The sequence below is a fragment of the Macaca nemestrina genome, chromosome 7 (genome assembly GCF_043159975.1).
Source record: "Macaca nemestrina isolate mMacNem1 chromosome 7, mMacNem.hap1, whole genome shotgun sequence".
NCBI lineage: Eukaryota > Metazoa > Chordata > Mammalia > Primates > Cercopithecidae > Macaca > Macaca nemestrina.
The window spans coordinates 5,948,427-5,970,286 of NC_092131.1; the positions used below are offsets into that span (position 1 = coordinate 5,948,427).

General features: G+C 46.2%; 1 protein-coding gene across 9 annotated transcripts in view; it reads right to left on the reverse strand.

Moving 5' to 3' along the window:
- Window positions 1-21,860, reverse strand: part of LOC105467393 (protein phosphatase 2 regulatory subunit B'gamma) — a 167,418-nt gene that overhangs the window by 127,833 nt on the left and 17,725 nt on the right. For 7 of the 9 annotated variants that reach the window (XM_071099573.1, XM_071099582.1, XM_071099570.1 and 4 more), the window contains exon 3: window positions 14,204-14,369. The exons of 1 other annotated variant lie outside the window; for it this stretch is intronic. In XM_071099573.1, coding sequence (XP_070955674.1) covers window positions 14,204-14,369 — 166 coding nt within the window. Of the gene's footprint in view, window positions 1-14,203; window positions 14,370-21,860 lie in introns of those variants that run through there. One more of the 9 variants, XM_071099579.1, reaches the window with a different exon arrangement.

A 21,860-nucleotide genomic window follows, 5' to 3' on the forward strand; every position in this document is an offset into this window, starting at 1 on the left:
CAATTCTTGTGCTTCAGCCTCCTGAGTAGCTGAGATTACAGGCACGCATCATCACACCTGGCTAACTTTTTGTACTTTTAGTAGAGACAGGGTTTTGCCATGTTGCCCAGGCTGGTCTCAAACTCCTGGGCTCAGGTGATTCCCCTGTCTCGGCCTCCCAAAGTTCTAGGATTACAGGCATGAGCCACCATGCCTGGCCAAAAGTAACAATTTAAAAAAATACATATATTTTTTGAGACAGGGTCTCACTCTACCACCCTGGAACCTAGTGGCACGATCACAGCTCACTGAAACCTTGACATCCTGAGTTCACATGATCCTCCCACCTCAGCCTCCCAAGGAGCTGGGACTACAGGTATGCACCAGCATGGCTGGCTAATTTTTAAATTTTTTGTAGGGCCAAGGTTGTCCGGGCTGGTCTCAAACTCCTAGACTCAAGGGATCCACCCGTCTTGGTCTCCCAAATTGCTGGGATTATAGGCGTGAGCCACCACACCCGGCCTAAAAATAATTTTTAAAAAGAGATATAGATTAAGTCACTGCAGGGAGAATCCCTTAATGAATACTGTCTCTTAGGCACAGGCTAGGAACAAAGGAAGGGCTGTGATGAGAACCAAGGAAATCTGGATAAATGAGATCAGGCACGTAAAAAACACAAACAAAAATTAGCTGAAATGAGGCATGAAAAATGGAACCAACATAGATTAGAGGAGGTTGACTCCCCGTCTCAAATCAGTTTTGAACTGCCTGGACCTTCTGCTGTAAGCCCGTCACCTTTGCATTGAGACTGTACGCTCACTGAAGCTATCAGGGTTCAACTGGGTCTCCAGAGTACTTTCCTCACTGATGAAACAAACTCTCAATAATTGCAACCCAGAAGAGGCTCATAATGCAACCACGTCCCTCGCACTGGGCCATGTTTTCATCCCCTGCTCAGGGAGGGGCTAGACAGGGGGAGCTCAGCATGGGGAGCAGGGCTGCCTTCACTAAACCCTGCTGGTCCTTTCCTCACCTGTAAGCGGGCGTATATGTGATCTCCCTACGCCGTCACGTTTAGATAAGCCAGCGTCAGATACGGAGTGTGCTCTCCATGCTGAGCTGAGGTGGACAGCTTGGGACGGACTGAGGCAGGACACACCTAAATGCAGCTCCGGCCATCAGAGCAAAGTGCAGGGAGCAGTGGGCATTGTCCCACTAGAAAAAGACAGGCCATCAGCCAACAGAAAGATCCCTTCAGCTGCCACAGGGGGATGCAGCAGAGCCACCTGAGGACAATCTCTGCTTAGATGGCCCTCATCCAGGCAGGCTTCCTCTTCCCTCCGGGTCTGTGGCTCGGTCCACAAGCTCTTCCTGGGTCCAGCTCCTAGAGAATGGCTGGCATGGAGATGTTCCGTCAAATGTACTGAATGAATGAATGAATCAAGCAGTCGTACCCAATTCTGATCTTACAAAACCACCTCACTACCCTTTACACCTTTCCAGGTAGCATATAATTAAGAGGGATATGCTGTCAAATCATCCCAAGAACAGCATTTCCCTCTCCCCTGAACGCAGACTCCATTCCAGGCTTCCCATGATGCACTTGCTAAGGAGTGGACGCCTTCCACTCACCACCTGTGACATGCCTACCTGCCTTCTACGCTGGCCTCACAGCAATGTTCTGAACCTTTCCTGAAGCTGCGGCTGCCTGTGAAGGGCTTGAGCGAGGACCAAGGAAGGGCGCTTTGCTGGGCCCAGCCCACCTAGCATGCCTTCCACAGCTCAATGGGCCAACAAGCCCACAGTGCTCAATATGGTCTCCCATCAAATGCCATAACTACAATAATCTATGTACTAGACAATAATGAAGAAATAATTCTTTATTTCATTTTTTTTTTTTGGACACAACGTCTCCCTATTTTGCCCAGGCTGGGCTTGAACTCACGATTCTCCCCCTCCTCAGCCTAGTGAGTAGCTGAGAAATCAGGCGCACGCCACTGTGCCTGGCTTGAAAAGGAATTATTCTTTATTCTTTGATCCCTCTGTCACTGTTTTATTCTTTACGTAGAAACAAACTGCCTGTAAATACATCCCACTGATTTTATTTCTAGGTAGTATTTCTGAATAAAACTTTCAACTTTTCCTTTCTACATCATTCAGCTGAAGGTTTTATTTTTTAAGTCTCTCCAAGCAATTTTGAAGGCAAATTAAATATGCTTCTATTTTAGTGAAGACGTTTTATCGTAATTAACAGAAGGCTGGTGTCCTGAACCTAGAGAACTGTGGCATCACGAGCACAGTGCACTGACACTGCGCTGGCCAGCACTATTTTTTTTTTTTTTTTTAAACTGGAAACTGTATGAGCATGGATGATGTATGCTTTGTTGGGTAAGAATCTGACCTAAAAAAATTGGCTTCACTTCACAGTTTAAAATAGACTTTTTCCTTAGACAGATCAAAGATACCTAACATTCAGCTATGTTCAAAGGCTGCCAGGGAACTTCCGCTTGCCAACAGCAAGGACACAGGGACAGGCACTTGTTGCTGTGTGAGCGAGGCCTGGGAGTGATTAAAGAGGACGGACGAGCTTGTCCACAGGGAAGCTCAGCGTAGGTGAGTGGAGTAGATGAAGTGAAATCTACCCAGAGTGCTGGGGCTGTGTGTGAGACCTTGGTTACTTTCATACTTCCTACAGCTAGTCTGGAAAACCTTTCAATCCAAAGCAAGTACTCACACTCCTTCCTTGTTCTAAGAATGTAGGGAACCAACGCGAAGTAAAAGTATGCATACATCGGAGTGCTTTCATGCTAATGGTTTTTTTTTTTTTAATTTGCTGACACCCTTAGGAGCCTACACAGTAGGTCAAGTGAGTCAGAAGCCTCATTTTCCAAGAGGAAATCCGAGGCGGAGGGAGGTGAAGGGAGTGGTGGGCCTGGCTGAGGTTTTGGCCACCCTCTGTGAAAATGGAGGGGGCAGAGAAAGAGGGCAGAGGGGCTAGGAGGGCTTTTCATTCCTTCGGGGGACACACTGTGTGTTTCCTGGGTCCTTGGCAGATGCCCGAATGGACGACCCAGGCAGACCAGCACACAACTGTTAACATGTATACTGAGTGAATGTGTGTGGTGTGCTCTGCGACCCACGCATCCATCCACTGATGAGGGGATATGCGGAATGGGTCCAACCACACAGTGGGATGGCATCAGCCTTCGACGGGAGTGAGGGTCTAGCACATGCTACAATGTGGGGGGACCTGGAAGATATTATGTTTAGGGAAATAAGCCAGGCACAGAAGGACAGATACTGTACGATTCCGCTTATAACAGGCTGCTACCCTGGGCAAAATCATAGAGACAGAAAGCAGAATGGGGAGACAGCAACTTACTGTTTAATGGAGTCTTTGTTGGGATGATGAAAAGGTTTTGGGTACGGATAGTGGTGATGGGTGTACAGCATTTTGAATGTATTTAATACCACCAAGTTGTACACTTATGAATGGTTAAAATAATAAATAATATGTTTTAACATGTGTATTTTACCTGTTTTTTAGTTTTTTTTTTTTAGATAAGGACAGCTTGAGCCAGGACAGTTCAGGAAACACTTGAGGAGCAGAGGCAGCAGGTTCTGGACCAGACAGAGGACGGGAATGTCCAAGGAGTGGTCTCTGTGTGTGATAATGAGCTGAGATTACAGCTGGCACGTGGAAACCAAACCCTGTGGGTGCCACCCAGAGAGAGCTGAGACTGACCATGGAGTAACGGTCAAGGTCATGTGTGTGGCCCCTGGGCCATGGAGAGTGGGTACCCTGGAGAGGCTGGGCTGGCTGGCTGGGCTCAGGCTGTCTGACAGGCAACGGGCTCCCCAGTGTTCCAAAGAGGGAGCGGCCCTGGTGGTGCCTCTCTGTGGCTTAGAGGGGCTGAAGCTAGAACACCACTGTGACTCTGGGCCCACTGGTTCCCTGAGGGCAAGGGCCACCTTGGGTCATTGCTCTGAACACCTCCCCTTGCTTTGAGCAGCACAGATGGCCAGTGTGCTGCCTCACCAATCCAGGGACTGTGTCCTCTCCTCAAGATATTAGGGGTAATCATGAGAAGAAACAAAAATCAAAACGTGAGAGAAGAAAAGACTAATGAAAGCAGAGGTTCCCCACTTGGCTCTTTCTAAGCCAACTGGAAGAGCAGCAGGCACTCGATAGCTTCCGTACAGTCCATTTTTATTATTCTTCAACTAACAGGCCAGAAGCCAAAGTTCCTGTAAATATATGCATAATTCATTTGTAAGCAGTTAAATTTATGGTAAAGCTTTCAATTGTATCAGAAAATAGGCAGGGTGCAGTGGCTCATGCCTGTAATCCTAGCACTTTGGAAGGCGGAGGTGGGTGGATCGCTTGAGCCCAGGAGTTCGAGACCAGCCTGGGCAACATGGTGAAACCCCGTCTCTACTAAAAATATAAAAATTAGCTGTGCATGGTGGTGCACACCTGTGGTCCCAGCTACTCAGAAGGCTGAGCTGGGAGGATTGCTTGAGTCTGGGAGGTCCAGGCTGCAGTGAGCTGACATCATGCCATTGCACTCCAGCCTGGGAGACAGAGTGTCTTAAAAACAAAACAAAACAAAACAAAAAACAGAAAAGAAAATAAACTGCTTTGAATGAGGATGAAGTATTGTATTTGCACAAGAGGAAGGCAAGAGATATAAAATATTTAACTGGTATTCAAAAGCCAATTTTAAACAATTCAAGTAAATTCTAACAATAATACAACGACTTCTTTCACAAAAGGCCAAATACTCAGCAACTCTTTTACCCCAGGGTCTCTAATTAGCCAATAATAAGTCTTACATTATTCCGTTATAACTTTGACTTCTCCCAGTCTTTTCTTTTCTAAAAATGGCCTCAAAAAAACAAGTCCCTGATTAACTTACTCCTCCTATAAATATCTTTTAAAAAAGGGTCTCTTTATTTAACATTTAACCCTTCTACCTTCTGGTCCAAAAATGTTAAATGAAGGCATTCATTCAGAATAATATTTCAATGAACAGGTCTGAGGGCTATATTCAACCTCACTGTTAAAAAAAATAAAAATATGAAATACCTTTTTCTACTTATCAAATAACTACAACTTTCACATGATCTCAGCATTGGAGAGATATGATGGACAGGCAGTTCACACACTCTGGGGAGAGTATGTGGTGCCACGCTCTGCAAAGTGTGTAGACAATATCTATTAAGGGTTTTTGAAAATCCCTGCTCTTTGATCCAGTATTTCCTTCATCAAGTTTAAGGAAAGGTTCAAAGATGTGAACAACAATGGTAACAAAAGATTAACAGAACAGTATCATTTATAACGGCTGAAAAACTGGGGTATCCACAGAATGAAATAATAAACGGTTGCTAAAAATAATGCCTTTCATTCCCACTAATGTCAGAAACAAGACAAGTATGCCCACTCTCACCACCACTATGTAACATTTTACTGAAATTGTTTTACTGAATTTTTTAGTAAATTCAACTGGAGACAAAGACATGTGAGTTTACAATTATAAACAGAGGCGAAATTATCTGTAGATGCTCTAATACCTGAATATTCAAAAGAATCAACTGAAAAACTGATGAAAACAATCAGGTAATTCAGTAAGGAAGCAGGTTATGAAAGCAAGCCCCCCAAATTCAATAGCCTTCATATAAACAACTAATAACTAGAAGACACAATGGAAGAAAAGACCCCATTTACAACAGCAATGATAATTGATTATCTAGGCATTAGCTTAGTAGGAGACATGCAAAACCTACAAGGGAAACTTAAAAACAGCCATAAAGGACATGAAAGTGGCCTTGGAAAATAGTCACAGCATACTCTTAGAGGAGGCAAACATCACAAGATGCCAGCCCTCCCTCAGATAGTTGCAAAATGTAACAGGATCTCAACAAAAATGCCAACAGTAGCCAGGCATGGTGGTGCATGCCTGTAATCCCAGGTACTTGGGAGGCTGAGGCAGGAGGATCATTTAAGCCCAGGAGTTCAAGACCAGCTTGGGCCACATCGCATGGCCCTGTCTCTAAAATAAATAAATAAATAAAGTCAACAGCCATTTCTTTCTGCAATGACTATGGGTCAATTCAAAGTTCCAACTGTTTGCAGTAATAATCAATATTGTTTTGGGGAACTGTTTAAGAGAATATACCCATAATTATATTAATGATGCTAGAAATCAACATTTTCAGTGTAAGACAGAGATAAAACTATGAAAAGCCAAGAAATGAGTGAAAATGATAAGAACAGGAGGCAGGGAAGTTCTGGGCAGAAGAGGGCAGGTCCTCGGTGAGGGCCCCAGCCTCAAGCCGAAAAGCCTGGAACCTTGGCCCAAAGTGAGAACATGCATCCCTGCTTTCTCACTTGAATGTTGCCTTTTCCAAAACCACCAATGGCTTGCCCCGTACCTCCATCCCGTGCCCATAAAAACCCCAGGCTCAGCTGGCAGAGAGAAGAGAAGCAACTGGACATTGCAGACTACAGTTGGATGTTGGAAAGAAGTGGCTTGACTTCAGAGGGACAGCTTGATGACGTAACTTCAGAGATGAATCTAGATGGAGACAGCTAGACTTCAGGGGAAGATGACCTTCCCACTCTGTCTCCTTTCTAGCTTCCCTTCCCACTGAGAGCCACTTTCACTGGCAATAAAATCTCCTTCATTTACCATCTTCAATTCGTTTGTACAACTTCATTCCTCCTGGATGCTGGACAACAACTCGGGTGCCATGAGTGCGGGTGTAAAAGGTGGTCACACTGACCCTCCACTGAGCTGTTAACACTTAAGTTGTCCATGGATGGCAGAGCTAAAAGAGTATTGCCATATTTTCTCTGGGGCTTCAGGGATCACAGGGACCCCCGAAGACGCTGCCATGGGGCTGGTATGGGGTTTGCTCCTGCTGGTGCCCAAAAGTGCTCACCCTGGCTCCTGCACCAGCTCACCTGCCCTCCCCCTCCCATAGGGGGTGGAGCAGGGAGTAAGTGGAGTTCGCCTCTGCTGCTGCTGAAGAGGCCAGCTAGTTCCCACACCCATGCACTCCAGTTTCCGCCGTGAAGTGCTCAGGGAAATAACCTGCTTCAAAAACATTATAATGTTAAAATTAAATTTAAAATATCAATATGAATGTACAATTCAGAAAATTTATATTCTAGCTCCTCCACTGAAAGCATTTAAAAGTAATGTCAGACCAGTAGCAATAAACATCCCTCTGACCCAGATTTTGGTTGCTAATATATTTACCACTGAAAGGAACCTGGGCTCTTTGAAAAATGTCTGATTTGGCCAGGTGTGGTGGCTCATACCTATAGTCTCAGCACTTTGGGAGGCTGAGGTGGGTGAATCACTTGAGGTCAGGAGTTTGAGACCGGCCTGGCCAACACGGTGAAACCCCATATTTACAAAAAATACAAAAATTAGCTGGGCTTGGTGGCACACACCTGTAATTCCAGTGACTTGAGAGGCTGAGGCAGGAGAATCACTTGAATGTGGCAGGTAGAGGCTGCAGTGAGCCAAGATCGCACCACTGTACTCCAGCCTGGATGAGACAGTGAGATTGTCTCAAAAAAAAAAAAAAAAAGATAAAAAGAAAAAAGAAAAAGAAAAATGGCTGATTTTAAGTCTGGGGAAGAGAAGGTACTAAATGAGCCCAAGGGACATCTCACTGTGTCAGAAATCAAGGAATCAAAAATAAACGAGGCTATGTAAAAAAACCACAGTAGCACTCTGGCACTCAGTGATTGAAATTATGCCATCTGAACACCAGAAAGACTAATGATTTTAGCACACAAAAACGCACTGAAATCAACAATAATACATTAGTCCACAATGATATTAAAACAAAGAGAAAGCTAGAAAAAAGCTTCAGCTGTCACCATTAGAGGGAACTGGTAATAAAAGGCAAAGAATTACGCTTATCCTTCTTTTTCAGTAGGAGTTCCATTTCAAGAGAACCAAGTATCTCTGGTTGGTAAGAAAAATCACTGCTTTCAGAAGAATGTTAGAGTAAATGTTGAATTCTCTAGTGAAACTACTGACTCAGGAAAGGATTATCAACTGTTGTTCAAGACATTAGCATATGGTTGACAGGGAATACACATTGGCAGGACGCCAAAATATACACTGCAGATTATTACTAGTACTTTTTGAGTTGTAAAGGGAAATACGTAATTGTTCAATAGAGATATCAATCTATCATCAACTGAATTCACTAGTAAAATTGAAAATTTAGCATCATTTCTGATGATAGGCAACCAGAGGCTATGTATCTCTCACAATAATGACACTATCTCCTAAGTTATAAAGCATTGCCTTTGATGTACTTCAGCCAAAAAAAGGTTTCCATTTACAGGAACCACAGGAGGGTAAGTGGGATATATTGCAGAACAACTGGGTCAGTTGATTTAACAAACCAGTGTTGTGGTTTAAGGCACTCCCAGATTGGCAGTGCCTCCAGGTGTCTGGCAGAGCAAAAACAAATCCCTATTGAACAAGACACTTTGATTCTAGGTTTCAATTTATTTCAAATATCTGAATACAATGACCAATATACAAAAAAAAAAAAATCAGGTACACAAGGAAATAAGACATCATGAACAAAATGTAACAAACACCTCAGATACTAGTATGACCTGACACAGGCTATAAAACAGCTGCGTTTACTATTCTTATGACAAGTTTTGATGGTGTGTTCAAGAGAATAGGAAAATATTTTAAAATGACACTGCAGACTGAAAAAAGAACCAAACAGAACTTTCACCAATGAAAAAAAAAAACCCTGAAATTAAAAGCTCAAAAGAAGGGTTTAACACATATAGACACATCTGAAGATTTACAATGAATAACAAAAATTGAGAAGTATACGTTTCGAAACTTTCATATCAACTTAACAGGGCAATCTTATGTTTACTGAATAATAAAAACCTTGTGGGTGTATTTTGTACTTCACTTCTGTAATAATTTATTTTTATTGTATTTTATTTTCTGATAAAATAAAGGACTCATAGCTGGGATAACATACTCTTATAATTCAACAACAAGAAGACAACCAACTTAAAAATAGACAAAAGATACAAGTAGACATCTCATCAAAGAAGGCAGACAAATGGCTAACAGGCATATGAAAAGATGCTTCATATTTCCAGTCACTGGGGAAATGCAAATTGAAACCACAGTGAGACACCATTACACACCCACAAGAATTAAGCTATAATCAGAAAGACAATAATAATATTGGCAAGAATGTGGACACATCCTCATACATTGCTGATGGAAACGTAAAATAGTGCAACCACTTTGGAATACAGTTTGGCAGTTTCTTTTTCTTTTTTTTTTTGAGACACAGTCTTGCTCTGTCGCCCATGCTGGAGTGCAGTGGTGTGATCTCAGCTCACTGCAACCTCTACCTCCCAGGTTCAAGCGATTCTCTTGCCTCAGCCTCCAGAGTAGCTGGGGCTACAGGCGCCCACCACCACACTCGGCTAAGTTTTTGTATTTTTAGTAGAGATGGGGTTTCACCGTGTTAGCCAGGATGGCCTTGATCTCCTGACCTTGTGATCTGCCCGCCTCAGCCTCCCAAAGTGCTGGGATTACAGGCGTGAGCCATGGTGCCCAGCCAGCAGTTTCTTAAAAAGCTAAACATAAACTTACCATACAAGCCAGGAATTCTACTCCTAGGTATCTACTCAAGAGAAATGAAATATATGCTCACAGAGACTTCTATGCAAATGTTCACAGCAGCAGTTACTCATACCAGCTAAGAAACAGCCCGAATGTCCATTAACTGGTGAATGGATAAACAAAATGTGTTATATTCATCTGACTGAATATGAGGCAGCATTAAAAAGAAACAAACTACTCAACACAGATGAACCTCAAAAACATTACAGCAGATGTAAAAGACTACCTATGGTATGATTTCGCTTATATGAAGTGTCCGGAAGAAAGTAAGTCTAGAGACAGAAGCAGATCAGTGGGTGCCTGCATCTGGGGTTGGCGTGGAAATTAATGGTGAATGGGCACAAGGTAACTTTTGGAGGAAGACGGAAACATTCTAAAATAGAACTGTGGTGATGGTTGCACAACTCTATGTATTTGCTAAAATAACTAAATTTTCCAGTTACAATGGGTAAATTTTAGGATATGTAAATTATGCCTCAATTAACTCTAAAAAAGAAAAGCCTATGACTTGAAAAGTTAGGAAAAAAAGAAAATCTAGGGATAGGGCTGAAAGTTACACTCAGAATGAATACATGGATTTAAATTCTTTTATTATTAAAAAGCAAACTAAAAATAAGTGAACTCTCTACTCAACAAATGACGAAGAGGTTAAAATAAAAGACACAGGATAATTAAAGATAAAAGTGCAGATGAATAATATTGAACACAAACAGAACAGTCAAAAGAATAAATGAACTTACAAGGAGACATAACCACCACAGATGGGGAAGAGATTAAAAGGGCCGTTAAACAGTGACCATGTACTGGTTAACAGACCCTCCTTTCTAAATGAACCCACTATGGAAAGAAGCTACAGACGTTTCATAGAGAAAAGCAACAGGCCCACTGAGTTCCAAGTCAACCTTTCAACCCTATTTCATGGACACATTCCACATTGTGTTGTTTCTGAAATCTGGGTCCATCTCATCATCCCTGTCATCAGGTGGTAGCGTGAGGGAGCTGCGGGAAAAGCTTCTGCAGGGCACCCCAGGAACCATCACGAAGTGCTGGTGACAACGAATCTTAGATGGGACAAAATACAGGTTTATGAAAAAGAAGTAAACCATAGACCAGCTCCATGTAGTAAATATGGAAGCAAATACTCTAAAGAAAATTAGCTCCAAACACTATGAAAACACACTGTGACAAAATTGACAAAATGCAAAGATATTTCAAAACCAGAAAAAGCTGTCAACACAGCAATTATAATAGTAACATCTTAAAGAGAAAAATCATGTGGCATTTGACCAAATTCAGCAGCGGTACCCACCCAGCATGCACTGGCATGGTGCCAACCTGCCTGCATGGGTCCAGGAAGAGTCCTGTGAGTGTGGACTCTGGAGCACCGGCAGCCTTGCAAAGACCGCTTACCAGAAACCAAGAGCCACTTTCCCATCAAATTAGGAAATGCCGAAGCCATTTACTGAAACAGGAGAAAACAGGAATGCCTGCTATCACCTCTGTTCTAGGTTGTGTTGGTCCTTCTTAGTGGCAGAATAAAATTAAAATAACTGGTGTATGTTGGCATAAATAGTGGAAGAGAGATAAAAGAATCCATTGCAAACAACAGGACTATATATGCAGACTGTGGTGGAAACATTAAGACTAATATGAAAATGTGGTAAGGTGATGGCAAAATATTTAAAAACCAATAGCTCTAGATGAGATTAGCAAAAACCAATCAGAAGTGGAAATGGGAAAAAATATAACCCAGTCACAAGAGTAACAAGCAAAAGCTATAGAGTATTTAGAAATAAATTTACTGGAAAGTTAAAGATTCACAAGAAAACCATAAAATTTTATAAGTCAGAAAACAAGACCCAGAAAAATGGGGGATATATACCATCCTCCTAGATGGAAAAAAGATATCAATTTTCACCAAATTAATATATAACTTTAATTCCAATCAATTATTTTTCTGAACTAGATGAAATTATTTTAGTATATATACAGAAACATTAATGTTTTAGAACAGCCAAGAAATAATTATCAAACAAGACCAGTGAGGGGAACTGGCTTGATCCATGTGAAATTCTCCTGGATACGTGGATTTACTATGGAGAATTTACTCTTTTCGGGAACAGTGAAAATGTAAGTGTCAGTGGAAGTACATTGCATGCCATTCTTACTAGGTATAATAAAAAACGAAGGAAATGGAGATAGAGAATAGAAAACAGATGTAGAACAGATGTAGAAAGAGGCTTGTGCAGAGACTCCTCAGAAGAGGTAAAGGAAGTATGCTGGAGGCCGGCATACACCGGTACTTGCATGGGCTGTGCCCCGTGCATGGAATAATATACGATGACAAAAGTGACAAATGCAAAGCTGGTTCAAAACCGGAAAAATCTGTCAACACAGCAATTATAATCTTAACATCTTAAGGAGAAAAATCATATGGCATTTGACCAAACTCAGCAGCAGTACACACCCAGCATGCACTGGCTGAGGCAGGGCATGCATGGAAAGGTGCAGCACATGGCCAACCTTCTGTATCATGGCAGATCCAAGCCCCAGCTGTGACGGGCATTAGGGACAGGGCTTGGGATACGAAGGCCCAACAATGGTTATACAAAGCCTTTTCCCTCCCTCTGACTCTCGGCCTCCGGAGGGTACTGGAAGGAGGAGTCGGTACCTATCCCTTTCCTTGCTGTCTCACCAATGGGTTGCTCACTCCAGGAGAATAGGGGCTTGCTTTTGTTTAATTCTGTACCCCTAGTACCTAGAATAGCTTACACAGGCGCTCAATACATATTTGCTGAATGAATGAACAGCTTGAGAAACGTATATTCTATTTGGGAAGACAAATAAAAAATGACTTAGCATGCATATTATCTACCACAAAGGTAAACCAATTATAAGCCAAATACAATACAAGCTCTAGAAAATGCAAGCGAGAACCTGAATTTCTTTTTTTGTTTGTTTGTTTGAGACGGAGTCTCGCTGTCACCCAGGCTGGAGTGCAGTGGCACAGTCTCGGCTCACTGCAAGCTCCGCCTCCCGGGTTCACGCCATTCTCCCGCCTCAGCCTCCCAAGTAGCTGGGACTATAGGTACCCGCCACCACGCGCAGCTAATTTTGTTTTTGTATTTTTAGTAAAGACGGGGTTTCACCGTGTTAGTCAGGATGGTCTAGATCTCCTGACCTTGTGATCTGCCCTCTTTGGCCTCCCAAAGTGCTGGGATTACAGGCGTGAGCCACTGTGCCCGGCTGAGAACCTGAATTTCTAGCAAGTGGGGTGCAAGAAAATTCATCAACCCATAAATCCACCATCCACCCAGCCTCCCGTCCTCCCTCCCTCCTTCCACCTGGCAAATCTGCTATCTGCTTCACAGTGTGGAAGGCCTGGGAATACAGCTATAAACATGACAGACTGCTGCTCTCACTGAGTTCATATTTACTTTTTTTTTTTCTGAGACAGGATCTCACTCTGTCATCCAGGTTGAAGTGCAGTGGCATGATCATGGCTCACCGTAGCCTTGGCCTCCCAGGCTCAAGCGATCCTGCCACCTCAGCCTCCCGAGTAGCCGGGACCACAGGTGTGTGCCACCATGCCCAGCAAATTTTATTTTTTTGTAGAGACAGAGTCTCCCTATGTTGCCTAGGCTGGTCTCGAACTCCTGGGCTCAAGTGGTCCTTCTGCCTCAGCCTCCCAAAGTAATGGGATTATAAGCGAGAGTCACTGGACTGGTTGCTGAATTAATATTCAGTGGAAATTAATTAAAAAAGATCCATTATTATAAATTTAAGGTATGAAAAATGATATTTTATTTAGTATATCTTGTCTTATATTTTAGTAATTATAAAGGCTTTAAGAGGTTCACATTTGACTTTAAGGTCCTTACTCTGTTTTCCTTGGTAAGGTTTTAAGCACCTCAATCTCAAAATCTAAAGGAAGACTTTTAGGGATTAAACAACCTGAGATGGAAAGGGATGGCTGTGTCATTTGGGGGGAAATTCAAAGTAAAGAGCACTTTTTCCTAATTTCATATAAGGAACGCTTGAGGTAATCCCTAATGACTCATAACAAAGCAAGTCCATAATGTACTATAGCTACAGTCCTTACTTTAGAAACGTAGAGAACTTCAACGATAATTTTTACAATTATTCTACTCGGAGTAATTCCTTTCAGAATTGCTACAGTTCTAAGACAAACAAATGAGAAGTAATTTAAAAGAAAAACTGGCTAGCTTAATACCATAAATAAAAAAATGTTCAGCTTTTCCTGTTTTCTTAGTGTATTATGCCTATATTGTGTTGTTAAACTTTTATCTTAAATAGCTCTGGAACTTAAAATGTTAATTGAGTAAACAAGTTAATGACATGCAACCTAAAAAAAACAAAACAAAACAAAAAACACCTCAATACAGAAAAGACGACCCTGCAAAATACAAACACAGCAAAGGAATAAGTTAGCACACTATCAAAACATTGCTCCTTCACTCCAATAGCCACAATTTAACTTTTAAAAGACAAATAAAAATTACCTTTTAAGGATGGTAGTTTTTGAAGTTCTCTATTATTGCTTGCGCTAAACCTTGAAGAATTTTGCCGTTTGTCTTTCTTCACTATGGGCTGAGAGACTGGTACTTTTATTTTAGCAGATACTGTAGACGGGACAGCAACAAGGCTGTTTTTCCTGACGGAAATTTGCTTCCAAAACAAAAAAAAAAAAACAAATGAATATGTACAATGGTTGTATTTTTTAGCACTATTAAAATATAGAAAAGCATATACATGAGTCTGACTCTGGGGCATTCCCCTGCACTCCATGGGAGACATCATTCCTTACTGTGGCTGGAGTATGGGGCTTATGTCCCACCTTCAGCAATGCTAGACTGAGAGATTCAAAGATACACCTAATTTCTCATATCTTCCTTCAAACTTTTGATTGCTAAATATTTACCACATAGGTTGATGTGGCAGACTAAATAATGACCCTTAAACATGTCCACATCCTAATTCCTGGAACCGGTGAATATGGGACCTTGCTTGGCGACAGGGACTCTGCAGATGGGATTCAGTTAAAAATCTTGAGATGGGAAGATGATCCTGGATCATCCAAGTGGGCCCAAGGGAATCACACAGGTCCTTACAAGAGGGAGGCAGGAGGGAGACAAGAGAAGGCAATGTGATGACAAAAGCAGGGGTCAGAGAGAGATCTGAAGATGCTACATGGCTGGGTTGGAAGATGCAGGGAAGTGGCCACGAGCCAAGGCAGGCAGGCGGCCTCTAGAAACTGGGAAAGGCTGGAAATAGATTCTCCTCTAGAACCTCCAGAGCCATCACCACCCTGCTGACACCTTCATTTTGGCCTCATTTCAGACCTGCATACCAGAACTGTAACATAGTAAGTTTATGCTCTTTGGAGCCGCTGCATGTGTAACTTGTACAGTGGTGCGAGGAGATGAATACAGCTGAGTATCTCACAAAATGCTAGATGCTCCCTGCTGGGTCACCACTCAGCCTTGAACACACGGAGAGCAGGCCTCTGAGTGCTTTCCCTTGAGCCCCAGGAAAAGGCTCTGCTGGAGCGGTTCTGCTGCCATTGTCCCAGGCTCCTGGTGTGTGCGCTCATTCCCAGGCTGCACCATAGCTCCAGGGCTGGTCAACACCCCTGTGGCCAACCTGCAACGCTGCCATCTGAACTACTCAGTAGAGGCGGAGAGAGTCTGAGGATGCACGAAGCAGAGGAACCAGGGGTCCCCTGTCATCCACACAGGCCAAAGGAGCTCACCAAGGGGGTCTGTGGAGCTCAGCTATCCTCTGGGCCCCCCAGCTGAAGGGCTCTCTGGGTAGCAAGCAGTGACCTGGCCCACAGCTGTTTGCTGCCACCACTGTCCAGCAGTGACAGCCAACAGCTGCTGTGTCGACCGCCAAGATGATTTACACAATGTGCTTGTTGCCCACCCTTCTTGTCTGCCCAAAGAAAAGGAGTCTGTGTCTGCCTGTGTGCTCTTTAAAAAGGCTGTCCCGCTCCGAGACAGTTTGCTTCTGTGTCCCCACCCAAATCTCATCTCAAATGGTAATCCTCACGAGTCGAGGGAGGGACCTGGTGGGAGGTGACTGGATCGTGGGGGCAGTTTCCCCCATGTTGATCTTGTGATAGTGAGTTCTCACGAGATCTGATGGCTTAAAAGTGTTTGGCAGCTCCCCCCTCCCTTTCTCTCTCTCTCCTGCCACCGTGTAAGAAGTGCCTTGCTTCCCCTTCGCCTTCTGCCATGATGGTAAGTTTCCTGAGGCCTCCCCAGCCATGTGAAACTGTTAGTCAATTACACATCTTTTGTTTATAAATTACCCAATCTCAAGTAGTTTTTTATAGTGAAAATGAACTAATATAGACTCCATCCTGGAGACACAAACCCATCCAGTTTAGGGTCAAGGAGAGCAGACACACCAACTGCAGCCCCAAACATTAATTTGTTCTCATCCTTGAATGAAATTTTCATAGGCAGTAAGTGCTGCTTTACTTTCTACTAAGGTGCTTAGGAATGCCTGCAAAGCGCTGTCTGATGTGACAGACTGCCGGAAGAGCAGGCAGACTCTGACCTGGGAGGCAGGGGCCTCGGTTCCCTTCCCTTCTCTCCCTCAGTCTGTGGCTTTTTTCACAGAAGGTACTTTCTTGGGCTCTGAGCTTGACATCTGTCAATCTTTTATCATGAAAGCCTGGGTCTTTCTTCCCTAAAAGCCCCTCCATAACCAGCTCCTCCACAGATCCCCCAGTTAGACAGTTTCTGCTCCGCTTTCCCTGGGCGCCCCTGGCATTGATTCCACAGTCTGGAGGAGATGCTCCTAGGAGCTGTCCCGGCTTTAGATGTTCAGTCACATACGTGCGTGCTCCAGTAGATAACCCTCTCCATCTCCTTTTCATTTCACTATAGTGCCAGCCCAGCACTCACAGCGAGGACCTTGGGTAGAGGCCAATGACAGGGCTCCCCTGTGGCTTCTGACCCCAGCTGGAAGGTCAGCCGCATGGAAGGTGGCCCGGCCTAGGGGCTGGGAGGCGAGCCCATGGGTCCTGACTGCCATGGGGACACACTGAGGATAGGCTTCTGTCCCTGAGACAATAAGAAGTCAGCCCTCGGGCACAGTTCCGAAGGGGCCCTTGGCCCTTTGGCCACCACGCCCCACTCCTCTCTCTTGTCAGGGCCAAGGCCAGAGAGAGGAGCCACTCTGCCGGCCCTGCCCAGACCAGCCACCCGCTGCCTGCCCCACAACACTGTGACCTGATGCTCCCACCAACTCTGAGGGGACATCTTCTTCCCTGATGGGACATCAGCTCAGGAGGGCAGGCTCTGTCTGCATGAGACACTGTCTGTCCCTGGGAAGGTGAGGTGACTTCCCTGAGGAACGAGCTGCAGAGCTGCCCAAAGCAGATGCCACCAAGAACTTGGGCTCAAAGAGGGGAAGAAGGAGAGAGAGGGGGAGAGAGAGGGCGGGGGAGGGGGAGAGAGGGGAAGAAAGGGAGGGGGGAGGGAGAGAAAGAGAGAGAGGGGGGAGAGAGGGAGGAGGAGGGGGAGAAAGGAGGGGGGAGAGAGGGAGGGGACAAAGAGAAAAAGGGGGAGAGAGGGAGGGGGACGAGGGAGAAAGGGAGGGGGAGGGGCAGAAAGAGAGGAGGAGGGCCGGGCGCGGTGGCTCAAGCCTGTAATCCCAGCACTTTGGGAGGCCGAGACGGGCGGATCACGAGGTCAGGAGATCGAGACCATCCTGGCGAACACGGTGAAACCCCGTCTCTACTAAAAAAATACAAAAAACTAGCCGGGCGAGGTGGCGGGCGCCTGTAGTCCCAGCTACACAGGAGGCTGAGGCAGGAGAATGGCGTAAACCCGGGAGGCGGAGCTTGCAGTGAGCTGAGATCCGGCCACTGCACTCCAGCCCCGGCGACAGAGCGAGACTCCGTCTCAAAAAAAAAAAAAAAAGAAAGAAAGAGGAGAGAGGAAGGGGGAGGGGGAAAAAGAGGGGATAGAGAGGAAAGGGGGAGGGGGAGAAAGAGAGAAGAGGAGAGAGGGAGGGGGAGGGGGAGAAAAGAGAGAGGGGAGAGAGAGGAAGGTGGAGAAAGAAAAAGCAGAAAGTGGGGAGAGAGAGAGGGGGGAGAGAGGGAGGTGAAGGGGGAGAAAGACAGGGGGAGGGGGGAAGGGGGAAAAGAGGGAGGGGAAGGGGGGGAGAAACAGAGAGAGGAGAGAGAGAGGGGAGGGAGAAAGGGAGAGAAAGGGGAAAGAGAGGGAGTGGAAGGGGGAGAAAGAGAGGGGAGACGGGGGGGGAGAAAGAGAAAGGGGGTGAGGGGGAGGGGGAGAAAGGGGGGAGAGAGGGAGAGGGATGGGGAGAAAGAGAGGAGAGAGAGGGAGGGGTAGGGGGAAAGAAACGGGGGGTAAGAAAGAGTGAGGAGAGAGGGAGTGGCAAGAGGGAGAAAGAAAGAAGTGGGAGAGAGGGAGGGAGGGAAGGAGAGAGAGAGGGGAGGAACACAGGGAGAGAAGAATGGAGGGAAGGAGGGAAGGAGACAGGGAGGGCGAGGGGCTCCCTTGGGAGCAGCTGCCCAGGGCAGGTGGGCGCAGACGAGGGTGCGAGAGGGAGCGGGTGCTGGGGCGGGATCCTGGGTGCCGCTCCGGGACGCCTGGCCACGGCCACGGCGAGAGGACGAAGCCCCCGAGACGGGACGGAAAGGAAACGGGAGAGCGCGGTTCGCGCGTGGCCAAGCAGAGGGTTGGAGGCGCAGCGCAGGAGGCCAGATCCGAATCCTCCGCTTCTTCCCCGGGGGGCCGGCTCCCCTCCTTCGGGCTCCGGGGCGAGGCGGGACCGCGTCCTGGGGCCCATGCCGGAGGCTCTGGAGGCGGCCGGGGGGAGCTGAGGGTCTCCTTGGAAGGCCGCGACAGACGACACTCGAGAAAACGTGGTTGGGGCAGAGGGGTGCGTCAGGCGCCCAGGAAGGCGCAGGCTAGCTAGGACAGGGGCGGGGAGGCTGGGGGGCGGCAGGAGGGCCCGGCGGGAGCCCACACGGGTGCGCCCGGCAGCCTAGCGGCTCAGGGGCCAAAGCCGCCAAGGTCGCTGTGCCACCGGGAGACGCAGGGCAGGTTGAGGCTTGGGAGGGTGGGGAAGGTCTGAAGGGGTCCCTGGGCAGAGGACAGAAGCCAGGGTCCCGGGAAACACGGTGGCTGTAAACAAGCCCTCCTCCTGGGTGTCACACCGCTGGTTCGTGGACAGCCCGGAGGGGACCCTGCCGCAGCCCCGACACCCGGCTCCCTCCCTGCTCCTCGGATGTCCCGTAAAACTAAAACTACAGACTCCTCCGGTGGCGGCAATGCAAGGCACCTGCAGCTTGAGGGAGACAGCTAGGGAGGAAGGCTGGGGAGCGGCTGCCCCGCGTTTTTCCATGGTTCAGGCCGAGCTGGTGCATCCTTAGCTTACAGAGAGGAAAGCAGGGCTCAGGCTGTGGGGTGAGCGCCTGAAATCACCCAGTCAGTGCTGCGGCCAAGCCCGAGCCTCAGTCCCTGGACTCTGGGTCTGGGGTTGAGCCAAATGCTGGGCCCCAACTCCCCTTACCCCCCACACCCGCGCAAGTCCATGCTCCAGTGCCTCTCAAAATCCTCCCTCTCTGCAATTTTATCAAACGGAACAAACTGCCACCACTTATGTGCTAAGGACTAAGTGATATGCCACTTAAGAAGTATTTTTAATGCCGGAAAGTCCAGCCTGAATCTGATCAAGCCCTGAGGTCTAACCACCAGTTCTTAGGAAAATACAAGAGAGAGGGGAGTGTGTGAACCAACAGGGATGCGATCTGCACGCAGGGAACGTGGGGGAATGGCAGGAGCTGTCCTCCCCGCAGCACCCGGCAGTCGTGCCACCACACTTCAGCCCAGGTGAGCCTCCGCTGTGGGCTCTGACCCTTACATGCAAGCACCCCCCCCACCAAGCGGTGACAACTAAGAACGTCTCCAAACATTGCCAAATGTCCCTTGGGGGGCAAAATCACCCTTGGTTGACTATCATATCCCTCAAATGTATGGGAACAACCTGATTTAACAATTAAATTTCAGGGAGAAGAAGGAGAGGAGGAACCAGCACATATCACAACCTAGTGTAATGTATGTGCCTGATTTGGATCTCAGGACTCAATTCAATTCAGGACTCAAACCAACCAACTGAAAAAGGGAGGAGGGGAGGGGAGATTTAATGCTTACTCCTGAGACTAAGCAATTGCAGTTAATATTCTTAGGTGTGACAATCACATTCTGGTTCTTAGAGTCCTTGCTGAAGGACACCACAGGTGGGACTTACAAATAAAATATGATGACTGAGATTTGCTTCAAAATAATGTAGTGTGGGAAGAGGGCCGTGCCCGTGGAGGAGGAGGCCTGGATAAGACAAGCAAGCCGGGTTGCATGTGGATGATGGCCAAGGCTGGGCAACAGGGACCTGGGGCTTCCCTATATGATTCCCTCGACTACTGTGTATGTGAAAATAGTCCAACTGAACACGTTATTCCGCCCTGCATTAACCCCAGCTCCTGTAGACCAGACAATCAGAACACCTTCCCTCATCTTTCTCCCAATCATATTTTCAGTGTTGGTGGTACAGTGGTGACCACAGCTGCCTCCGATCATATTTTCATATGGTTACCAGACTGACTTTTCTAAAGGTCCATCAGACCACTGCCCTGCTCACGAGATGCCAGCGGCTCCCCACTGCCTGCAGGAGAAAGTTCAAACCCCAAAGCATGGGGTTGAGCTCGGCTGCTGTCTCCCCTACACTTATTTTTCCAGGACTCATCTCTCAATGTACGGAAGAGATGAGTCTCTCCTTTATTTCAGGAATGCTGGGCCACTCTCAGATTCTCAAATGTCTTCTGACCCTGCCCTGTTTCAATGCCTGTTTCTCCAGCATGAAATGCCCTCTTCCCGTTTCCAAACTCTCACCCCCACACAAAGCTTTTGATCTACTCAGCCTTCAGCTCTAGCTCAAACGCCATTCTCTTTAACGTGTTCCCCACTCCTCACACATGCAGTCAGGCCCCACCATCTCCTCAGTGTTCTTAGGAGGGTTCCCTTACACTTACGTCAGGCTTGGAATCCCATGTCTGCTTCTACAAAGAGATTCTGAGCTTGTTGAGAGCACGGACACATCTCATGTCCCCGTTATCTGGCAACACTCAGGAGGCTCCAGAGCTTGCTGCATCTCCTTCACACAGTCACCGTCTCTCAGGTCCTTAATTCCAGCCTTCACACAACCACTTCCATGCACACTTGATGTTCCAGCAATACCAAACTACTTGTCCTCCCAGACAAAACCTAGTTTTGTATGTCTTTTCAGACATTTTATTTATTTTTAATTTTTTGTTTTTTTTTTTGAGACAGGGTCTGTCTGTCACTCAGGCTGGAGTACAGTGGCACAACCATGGCTCACTGCAGCTTCAACCTGCTGGGCTCAAGTGATTCTCCTCCTTCAGCCTCCTGAGTAGCTTAGTCTACAGGCACTCGCCACCATGTCTGGCTAATTTTTGTGTTTTTTGTAGAGACAAGGTCTCACTACGTTGTCCAGGCTGGTCTTGAACTCCTGAGCTCAATATTCCCACTGTGGCCTCCCAAAGTGCTAGGATTACAGGTGTGGTGAGCCACTGCACCCAGCCTCAGATCTTTTAAAAGTGCATTTGGCTCAAGGTAGTATGATACTGGCATAAGGATAGACATACAGACTGATAGAATACAATTGAGAGCCAAGCCCATTCACTGGGGAAAGAACAGTCTCTTTAACAAATGATGCTGGGACAAATGGAGAGCCACATGGACAAGAATGAAGTTGGATCCCCCCTCACACCACAGGAAAAAATCTAATTCAACATGGATCACAAACCTAAACAGAAGAGCTGAAACCACACAACTCTTAGAAGAATACAAAGGTAAAGCTTCATGACCCTGGATTTGACAATGGTTCCTTAGCTATGACACCAAAGGCGTGAGCAACTAAAAAGAAAACAGATGAACCAGACTTCATAAAAATTAAACATTTTTGTGCAGAGGACACTATTAAGAAAGTGAAAAGACAACCCACAGAATGGGAGAGCATGTTTGCAAATTACATAAGGGTCTAGTATCCAGAATATGAAAAGAACTCTAACAACTCAATAACAAAACGAAAACCCGATTAAAA